This window comes from Solea solea, chromosome 9, assembly GCF_958295425.1.
Source record: "Solea solea chromosome 9, fSolSol10.1, whole genome shotgun sequence".
Classification (NCBI taxonomy): Eukaryota; Metazoa; Chordata; class Actinopteri; order Pleuronectiformes; family Soleidae; genus Solea; species Solea solea.
Genome location: NC_081142.1, coordinates 26,601,771 through 26,612,620, shown reverse-complemented (window position 1 = coordinate 26,612,620; position 10,850 = coordinate 26,601,771). Strand labels below are relative to the sequence as shown.

The window sequence follows — 10,850 nt, the reverse complement described above, 5'->3', positions numbered from 1 at the left end:
AACTTTGCTTTGAGCGTGTTTTAAAAAGCTCAGTCAAATGAGAGATAAACAGATATTTTTTTTAAATATACTCACATTCAGCACTGATTTCAGTTAAGGTCAGGCCGACTGGTCTTTTTCAAACTAAAAGGTTTGAGAGTTCACTTCCAAACTATTTTCAGTTTAGTTTCAGTTCAGCGAAGATTTCAGCATAAAAAAATCAAAGCTGCTTCACAGAATTTGAACCCTGGTGTTTGCTTAACTTTTCCCAAACAAAGATTCCAGACATTTCCACTTCTTGTGTAGTTTTAGAATATTTATTATCACTCACCACTTATTTACTATGGTGAATTTGTAGCTGTACCATGTTTTAATAAAAGCATAAAAGCACGTTTTAAAAACGTGGTCAGAACTGTGAATGAATGAATGAATGAATGAATGAATGAATGTTCATACAGTACGTAGTTTCAAATGCTTCTATGAGCTGAGCGGTGTTTACCTCTCACAGATGATGGGCCGTGCGTCGTGCTGCTGAGACGAGAGGGAGGAGCAGGGCTGGCGAGGGGGAGGAGCAATGGGAGCACAAATGTCCAGAGGACTGTTCTTCCGATGGGAGGAGTCTGAGGCTGAGGAGGAGGAGGCAGCAGCAGGATCATGCTCGAGGCAGTTGACAGAGGCGTCGTGAAGAACCTCTCCAGCTGCAGCCTGTTCTGCTTCAAGAGTCGGAGACGAGGGCGGTGAAGAACGAGACTTCTTCTTGTTGGAGGACAAGAGCTTCAGAAGACTTTTCTTTTCTCTCTGCAGAGAAACAAGATGGGGAATTAGAGATGCACTGTGTCTGTGTGTGTTTCTCTGTGTGTTTTTCAAAAGACACACAATATATAAGACTGTGTGAATGCAAACTAAAAAACTACATGTCACGTTAGCACCCCTGGAGGTGGAGGAGAAACACAACGACCTATATTTCGTTAAAACATCTACTCTTGTAATCTGTGTGGAGTTAATTTATATAATAATACTTTATATTAAATAGAATGTGATTTACTACAGTGTATGCATGATTGATGATAAACATGTTTATCCCTCTTGATTTCCCAGAGGGATTAATCAATCTAATCTAATCTAAAATAAGAAGCTCATCATAAACTCTGAAGATTTGTTCACGTGAATCGTTTCACTCACACAAACGAGAGAAAAGACAAAATGTCCGACCTTGACGTCTTTGTCGAGTCTGCAGGACAAAGCTGAACTGTTGGTCGCGGCGTTAGCGGCACAGCCGTTCCCGACAGATACGGCGAGTACAGGCGCGGGTCTAGGGGCGTCGCCCTCCAGTGACGCAGCGCTGACGTTGGGCGGGGTCAGAGAAGTGGCGGCACAGCCCATCGCTGCTCCGGCGCGGGCACAACCCTGAGCGGAGGTGGACAAGGACTGCGAGCACACGGAGAGGTGAGGCACGTAAGACGCGGGTGAAGCAGACTGGACAGGTGTCGCCACCGCGGTCCGATCCTGACTGTGACACGCAGCTGAAAAACAACAAAAGAAACCATACTCTGCTGTTTTATTCTTTCTTTACCATGAAACATTCTTGCCTATAACAATTATTTTAAAATGATCCTTTTATTTTGACGCTGTTTTTGTTACCTGTCCTGACCGCGTTGCGAGCCTGATTCACAGTCATCTGGGAGTTGACGTGCTGCGGCACTTTGGGCTGCTGGCCCGTGGCCGTCTGAACCGCCGTCACTACCACGGCGGCAGGCTGGGAGCTGGCAGGAGCGGCGCTGGAACACACAGCCACGGGTTTGTTCAAGTCCGGTCCCAAAACACCGGCACCGAGGGGAGCCGACGACGGGCTGACGACGCTGACGCCTCGGCCCGCCTGAGTGCAAAGACTCATGGGTACTTTAGGCTGCGTGCTGCCTGACGTTGTCCTGAGGGAGAGAAGGTGACGAGGTGACAAAGGAACATTTTACCTTTACCATGACTCAGCAAAAACACTCACGCTTAACAGTCAGCTCAAGTCTACCATATCCATGTCACATGATGGCGTCTTTATCTGCGTCACATGATCGGGTCTTTATCGCCGTCACATGATGGCGTCTTTATCGCCGTCACATGATGGCGTCTTTATCTGCGGATCATGTGGCATCTTTATCGACGTCACATGATGGCGTCTTTATTGTCGTCACATGATGGCGTCTTTATCGACGTCACATGATGGCGTCTTTATCTGCCTCACATGATGGCGTCTTTATCGACGTCACATGATGGCGTCTTTATCGACGTCACATGATGGCATCTTTATCGCTGTCACATGATGGCGTCTTTATCGCCGTCACATGATGGCGTCTTTATCTCCGTCACATGATCGGGTCTTTATCGACGTCACATGATCGCGTCTTTATTGTCGTCACATGATGGCGTCTTTATCGACGTCACATGATGGCGTCTTTATCTCCGTCACATGATCGGGTCTTTATCGCCGTCACATGATGGCGTCTTTATCTGCGGATCATGTGGCGTCTTTATTGACGTCACATGATGGCGTCTTTATCGCCGTCACATGATGGCGTCTTTATCGACGCCACATGATCGCGTCTTTATTGTCGTCACATGATGGCGTCTTTATCGACGTCACATGATGGCGTCTTTATCGACGTCACAGGATGGCGTCATTATCGTCGTCACATGATGGCGTCTTTATCGTCGTCACATGATGGCGTCTTTATCGACGTCACATGATCGCGTCTTTATTGTCGTCACATGATGGCGTCTTTATCGACGTCACATGATGGCGTCTTTATCTGCCTCACATGATGGCGTCTTTATCGCCGTCACATGATGGCGTCTTTATCTCCGTCACATGATCGGGTCTTTATCGCCGTCACATGATGGCGTCTTTATCTGCGGATCATGTGGCGTCTTTATTGACGTCACATGATGGCGTCTTTATTGTCGTCACATGATGGCGTCTTTATCGCCGTCACATGATGGCGTCATTATCGTCGTCACATGATGGCGTCTTTATCGTCGTCACATGATGGCGTCTTTATCGACGTCACATGATGGCGTCTTTGTTGTCGTCACATGATGGCGTCTTTATTGTCGTCACATGATGGCGTCTTTATCGCCGTCACATGATGGCGTCTTTATCTCACTGTTAGACTGAAGATTATAAACCACTCACTCTCCCACACCAAGGTCCAGAGAGAACATGAGTGATTTTCAGCAGTTGTTGATCCACTGCTGCCTCCATCACTAAGTTCAAATGTTTTTGGTCACTTCAATGTTTGCAATCTAACCTTCAGATCGACCTCAGAGTCACAAAATGACCACACAAGGCAGCAGAGGAGCAGCAGCTGCTGTGATTTACTGTGTGGACTTTGGTGTGGGAGAGTGAGTGGAACATGGGTCAGAGACCGACCTGCTGACTGGACTCATGTAGTTCCCGGGGAAGACTCCGATCTTTCCCGTGTGCATGGACGTGCCCTTGAACCAGCCGTCCTGACAGCGTTCCAACACCAGGAACATCTCTCCCTTCCTCAGCTCCAGCTCGTCATCCTTACGTGGAGTGTAGGGGAACATGGCCACATATCTGCAGACGATACACAAATATAAAGTGTAAACAAAGGGTGTGTCATCATCTCCTGTGAGACTGTGACCTCTGACCCAGGCAGATTTAACAGTGCAGGGCGAATCATGTCAGCTGGGATGTAAAGGCCTCAGAGTCCGACACAGAGGATGGCAGGAGCGCAGCTAATTCTGATCAGGTGTGTGGTGTCTCTGGGGGAGTAACGAGGGTCAAAGGTCAGGGGGTGAAGGGGAGGCCTCTTCTCAAGAGACGGTCACACGTGGGTTCTGTTCAGGTTTATGAGGTAGTGACGGAGTCAAGCTGAGGTCTTATCCACACAGAAACGTATATGTAATAATAATAGTAATAATAATACTAATGACCTGTAATTCATTACAACGTGGCTGCTGCTGTTCATACCATACAGTAGGAAACGCCCTCTGCTGGAGATGTGGTGCATTACAGTGTTTACAGTTCGAGCGTGAGCGTTAGCTCCCACATTCAGAAATAATGAAGAATTTCTAATATGCAGTGAGAGCACTGATGTTTTCATACACACAAAACAAAACTGGACTCAACAACATGATTACGTCTTTATCTCAGTGTTAGACTGAAGTTTGTAACGCACTCACTCTCCCACGCCAAAGTCCACAGAGAAAATCAGTGATTTTCAGGAGCCTGTGCTGTAAAGCAGACGGCTGTAAACTGTGGAATAGATTTCCTGAACGGGGGCATGCGTTACTCCGTGTCTCATTGAGACACGCCATGTTCAGAAAATTCATTCCACTTTTTGCAGCCAGCTAGCAGAGCAGTCAGGGAATCACTTGTGGAGACATGTCAGCAGACAACATTAAAGCACAGACGGATCAGATCGGAAATCTCTACAGTTGGATCGGATATTTCACGATCCGTGAATTACGTTTGTCTCGGAACCCGATATCGATACTGGATCGGATCGGCCCCATCCCTATCACTAAGTTAAAATGTCTTAGTTTGTTACTTTGGCTTTCAAATATTTAATTTAGACTTAACTCAGTGACACAAAGGGATCACACGAGGCAGCAGAGGACCAGCAGCTCCTGTGATTTTCTCTGTGGACTTTGGTGTGGGAGAGTGAGTGGTTTACAGACAGTGAGATAAAGACGTGGTCGTGTTCTTCAGATATCGTAGACTTCTGTCGAGAGGTTAAAATCACTTTTCCCTTGTGTTCACTGAGAGTCTGTCAGTAAAAGTTGAACTATCCCTTTAGCCTGAGAACACTCAGTGAGTCAGTGACAGCTGAGAGGAGTGGGAGTGGGAGAGTGGTGTCACAGCGAGGCGAGGACTTTCCCTCCACAAACCACACATTTAAAGAAGGTAAAGGAGTGTTTTTATAGCTCACACTGTGGGTCTTTGTCTCCCACTTTGGTCACTTATGCTCGGGGAGGGTCTCTGACCGGCAGCCAACGAGTACGCCGCTCCACTGGCAGAGGATTGTGGGGGAGGAGGCGGGGGAGGTGGGAGAGCATCCTGTCAATAAATACAAATGACAACTTTAAATTAGTATCAGCTGTTGAATTGAATCAACATGTAGTAAAAGAAGAAGAAGAAGACGATTCCTAGATCTGGTTTGGTCTCATAAAGAAAAACACACACGTCTCAAATAACAAAGACAGAGTTACATAAGCAGAGAAACCAGTTTGTTTATGAGCAAAAGAAAAGAGGGGAAGAGAAGGATCATCTGTCATCTGGGTTATTCCCTAAAGTCTGGCTTTGGCAGACATCGCACTCTTGTCCTGGACTAAAACCACAGACTCCTATTCTGCTTGTTTGTTTGTTGCTAGGCGACCACATCGCTGAATGTTAAACCCATCGCAGTATTTAATTGGGACCATATGAAAATGAGAAAAAACGCGTCTTCTGTAGGCAGCAGACGCTCACTTCAGAGGAATCCTCAAAACAACCATGAGTACGAATGTCATCTAATCTAATAATCTAATGTAATTTAATGTAATGTAATCTAATGTAATGTAATAATCTAATGTAATGTAATAATATAATGTAATGTAATCTAATAATCTAATGTAATCTAATGCAATGTAATGAAATGTAATGTAATTTTATTTAATGTAATGTAATCTAATAATCTAATGTAATGTGATCTAATAATATAATGTAATGTAATCTAATAATGTAATGTAATCGACCCTCTGCTCAAGTGTCAACAAACGATCTGTGTCAAAAGCATTGAAAATAACTTTTTACAAATCAGCAGGAGACTGAGACTGAGGCTGATGATGATGAACAGAGTTATAGCTTCCATGACACAATGGGGGGAGGCGAGTGTGACTGTGATGAGACGGCCCCTGTGGTATGTGCACAGGCCTGTGTGTGTGTGCACATGTGTGTGTTAGGGTTCAGTGCCTGAGCTGAGATAATTAGGTTTGCCCTGAGGCTGGAGAGAAATCATCTGTACAACAACATCATGTCAGCTTTCCTCCAGTGAAGAGAGACACACAGAGAGACAGACACAGAGAGACACACACACACACACACACACACACAGAGAGAGAGACACACACACACACACACACACACACACACACACACAGAGAGAGACACACACACAGAGAGAGACACACACACAGAGAGAGAGAGACACACACAGAGAGAGAGACACACACAGACAGAGAGAGAGAGACACACAGTCGGACAGAGAGAGCCACACACACAGAGAGACAGACAGACACAGATAGAGAAACAGATACACAGAGAGACAGACAGACAGACACACACAGAGAGACAAACAGAGAGAGAGACACACACAGAGTCGGACAGAGAGACAGACACAGATAGAGACACAGAGACAGACAGAAAGAGAGAGAGAGAGAGACACAGAGAGTGAGGGAGCTCAACCGTTGTGAACACATTCCTGCTCACAGAGTCCACATGCCGGAGTATTCACACACGCTCGCACACGCACGCACACGCACGCACACGCACGCACACGCACGCACACGCGCACACACACCCGCACTTCATTCCCATTGCGGACTCTCATAGCTTTTCTTTTTGACATTAATGTAGTTTTACAGACTTTTCTTTTTGACATTAATGTAGTTTTACAGACTTTTCTTTTTGACATTAATGTAGTTTTACAGACTTTTCTTTTTGAAATTAATGTACTTTTACTGACTTTTCTTTTTGACATTAATGTAGTTTAACAGACTTTTCTTTTTGACATTAATGTACTTTTACTGACTTTTCTTTTTGACATTAATGTACTTTTACTGACTTTTCTTTTTGACATTAATGTACTTTTACAGACTTTTCTTTTTGACATTAATGTAGTTTTACAGACTTTTCTTTTTGACATTAATGTACTTTTACAGACTTTTCTTTTTGACATTAATGTACTTTTACAGACTTTTCTTTTTGACATTAATGTAGTTTCACAGACTTTTCTTTTTGACATTAATGTACTTTTAATGACTTTTCTTTTTGACATTAATGTAGTTTTACAGACTTTTCTTTTTGACATTAATGTAGTTTTACAGACTTTTCTTTTTGACATTAATGTACTTTTAATGACTTTTCTTTTTGACATTAATGTAGTTTTACAGACTTTTCTTTTTGACATTAATCTACTTTTACAGACTTTTCTTTTTGACATTAATGTAGTTTTACTGACTTTTCTTTTTGACATTAATGTAGTTTTACTGACTTTTCTTATTGACATTAATGTAGTTTTACTGACTTTTCTTATTGACATTAATGTAGTTTTACTGACTTTTCTTTTTGACATTAATGTACATTTACTGACTTTTCTTATTGACATTAAAGGTGACATAGACCGGAAGCTCCAATTAACACTGCGTTTTTGTGTGTATCTGCGTCATTACCTCGTTTATGAAACCCTAAAGTTTCAGAACAAACAGTTCAGCCACTGCTGAGAAAATAGTGTTGTATTGTTTTCCTGGGCTCTGCGAAGCGGATCGACACTTCCTTAATTTGATGTCGTCATCAGAAATCCTCACCACCGTAGCGCCTCCCGGTGCGGGCACTAGTCCGGGCACATCCGGTTGCGTACATTCAACCGCAGAAGAAGAAGAAGAACTACTCTCGTTGTAGCTGCTGAGATGCAGAGCATCCACCGTGCCAGAGGGGGAGCTGTGTATCTGAGCGCTGGCCTATCTATTACGTCACTTCCAGGTACCTGGCCAATCACAGGACAGTAGGAAAGCTCTCGTTGGCTGGCCAATCACAGCAACTGTTTGGTCTGAAACAGCGCGGCTGACGAGAGCGTCAGCGAGGAGATATTTTGATCGGCTCGTTTGCAGCGATTAGGAGGTTTTTAATCATGAAAACAAGTTAATATATGTAAGTAGACCTCCATAACTAACATATATGTGTGATACAAGCATTCTATGTCGCCTTTAATGTAGTTTTACTGACTTTTCTTTTTGACATTGATGTAGTTTTACAGACTTCTCTTTTTGACATTAATGTACTTTTACTGACTTTTCTTTTTGACATTAATGTACATTTACTGACTTTTCTTATTGACATTAATGTAGTTTTACTGACTTTTCTTTTTGAGATTGATGTAGTTTTACAGACTTCTCTTTTTGACATTAATGTACTTTTACTGACTTTTCTTTTTGACATGTAGTTTTACATACTTTTCTTTTTGACATTTATGTACTTTTACTGACTTTTCTTTTTGACATAAATGTACTTTTACAGACTTTCCCTTTTGACATTAATGTACTTTTACAGACTTTTCTTTTTGACATTAATGTACTTTTACTGACTTTTCTTTTTGACATTAATGTCCTTTTAATGACTTTCCTTTTTGACATTAATGTAGTTTTACTGACTTTTCTTTTTGACATTAATGTACTTTTACTGACATTTCATTTTGACATTAATGTAGTTTTACAGACTTTTCTTTTTGACATTAATGTAGTTTTACAGACTTTTCTTTTTGACATTAATGTACTTTTACTGACTTTTCTTTTTGACATTAATGTAGTTTTACAGACTTTTCTTTTTGACATTAATGTACTTTTACTGACTCTTATTTTCAGCTCAGATTCTTCTCCAGACAACCTGATTGTGTACGTGTGTGTGTGTGTGTGTTGATGTAGTGAGATTCCACTTACCACTGGTATGGATGTGAAGCTCGTCTCTGAGGGGAACGTGAAGACCGTTGCTGTGGTAACAGGGCTACTAGGGGGCGGGGTCACAATTAGTCCAGTTGTGCAAATGTGTACCTATCAAAACAAGAAGAACAAGTGGACAAGGGTGAGTTTAAATTAAAGTGTGGACAGAGAGGACACGTGTCTCTGTGTTTTTGATTGATTGATTTAGTGTTCTGTTGTGGGACACATGTACGTGCCTGTGTCCACACAGAGCTGCACCTGAGACTTCACTGCCTCCTTATCTATGGTCGAGTACAAACACCACACTGACGCCCTCACTGACGGCTGCCAGGAACATACAGTGCATGGGATCAATGATTAAATGAGAGGGAAAGGTTAAAGGTTAAAGCTTTAAAACTTGAACCAAAGGTAAGCAATGCATGACAGCACCTCCCACTGTCGCTCTGCTCATAGCTAAACCTCCTTTTCCACCTATGGTCCCTCCTCTCCTCTCCTCTCCCCTCCCCTGGTTGTAGAACATACATTTAGTCAAAGGTTATTTCCGAGTCTCAGCACTGGAGGTTACCCGGGGAAACCTTTGTTGTTTTTCTGTCTGGGTGTCAGAGAGGAAGGAGGGGAGATAGACTCCTGTGTGTTTTTAATAGACAATGAAGTGTATTTATCCTGTTTATGCACACACACACACACACAGAGGAAGTGATGAAGATAAAGTCATCAAAACGATGATTACACCTTCAACATGAATCAAAGACTTTGATGACACTTCGTGAAAAAAGGAAAACACAAGAAGAAACACAGGATCCTTAAGATCCACTTGACTGTACACAAGCAGAGTCCTCCACTCCCCCGCACGGCTCAATGAAAGAATAATGATTGAGCTGCTGAATGAGGAGTGAGTGAACTGTGCAGTCCACAGCAGAGGAAACACTGTACTGACATGTAACCAGTGCTGACTGTGCTGTGAGCGCCCCCTGTGGTCATAGCCCCACTGTTTTTTGCTTGTTTTTTTAAATGAATGCAAGTGGACAGGATTATTTTCAAAACCAGTGATCAACATCTAAAGGAAAACACATTTGCTGCTTCAGGAAACCGAAGTTTGTGAAGTTTGAGTCACTTTGTAAAACTTGAACAATCACTCACACCAAACCTCAGAGAGAAAATCAGTGATTTTAGCTGCTGCTCCTCTGCTGCCTCGTGTGGTCACTTTGTGTCACTGAGGTCAAACTAAACGTTGGATTTCAAACACTGAAGAGACAAAATAAGACATTTGAACTTAGTGATGAGGCAGCAGTGTGTGTGTGTGTGTGTGTGTGTGTGTGTGTGTGTGTGATGTTAAAATCACTGATTTTCTCTATGAGGTTTGGTGTGGGAATCCTAAGATTGCCTTGAACTCTGAGCTGAATGATGAATAATCATAAATGACAACAAGACTGGTTAAAGTGCATGTGTAACTCAGTCATAAAGCAGCTGTGAGCTGCGTTGAGGGCTAAGCTTCAGTCGTTCTGGGGTTCTGGAGTCACGCACTCATGATTTCGAATGCTTGAGTGGAGCAGTGGTCTGTTTTGGTCTGATGAGGCAGAGTGAACGGGAAGTGGGCTTGATTGCTAACAGAGGGAGAAAAGCTCTGGTTACCAGGAACAGTGTGGATGTGAGATGTTCACAGGACGGTGCAGGATTGTTAAGAGTTATGTTGAATGACGTACAAACACAAAGTCAGAGTTAGTAAACCTACAAACTCCAGTGAGGAGAAACAACAGGGAAGAGAGTCCAATAACAAAACCTGTGGTTTTAGCTCATAACACAAAAGGAGTTGTTGGTCGACTCCTTTACTCACTTTCAAACTCCAAAAATGATTTCAATGGGCTTGGTCTCACTGAAAACAAATGGAGCCACCTTAGAAAAACTAAGCCATCTTCTGAAGATGTTTGCATGACTATCAGAACCATTAAGACACTTTTTACTAAAGGAAAATGAAGTTGGAAAACACAGCAGCTGCTGCTCCTCTGCTGCCTCGTGTGGTCACTTTGTGTCACTGAGGTCAATCTGAACGTTAGATTTCAAACACTGAAGTGAAAAAATAACACATTTGAACTTAGTGATGGAGGCAGCAATGTGTGTATGTGTCTGTGTCACAGTGAGCACTTTACAAACCTCATGGT

At 42.9% G+C, this 10,850-nt stretch overlaps 1 protein-coding gene across 1 annotated transcript in view; it reads right to left on the bottom strand.

Moving 5' to 3' along the window:
- The window catches only part of sh3rf1 (SH3 domain containing ring finger 1), a 41,181-nt gene that overhangs the window by 3,747 nt on the left and 26,584 nt on the right, over positions 1–10,850 (bottom strand). Inside the window, exons 6-11 of the mRNA XM_058637733.1 lie at positions 8,692–8,802; positions 4,929–5,056; positions 3,401–3,571; positions 1,621–1,907; positions 1,192–1,502; positions 479–777 (exon numbers count right to left, since the gene is read on the bottom strand). Coding sequence (XP_058493716.1) covers positions 479–777; positions 1,192–1,502; positions 1,621–1,907; positions 3,401–3,571; positions 4,929–5,056; positions 8,692–8,802 — 1,307 coding nt within the window. The remainder of the gene's footprint in view (positions 1–478; positions 778–1,191; positions 1,503–1,620; positions 1,908–3,400; positions 3,572–4,928; positions 5,057–8,691; positions 8,803–10,850) is intronic.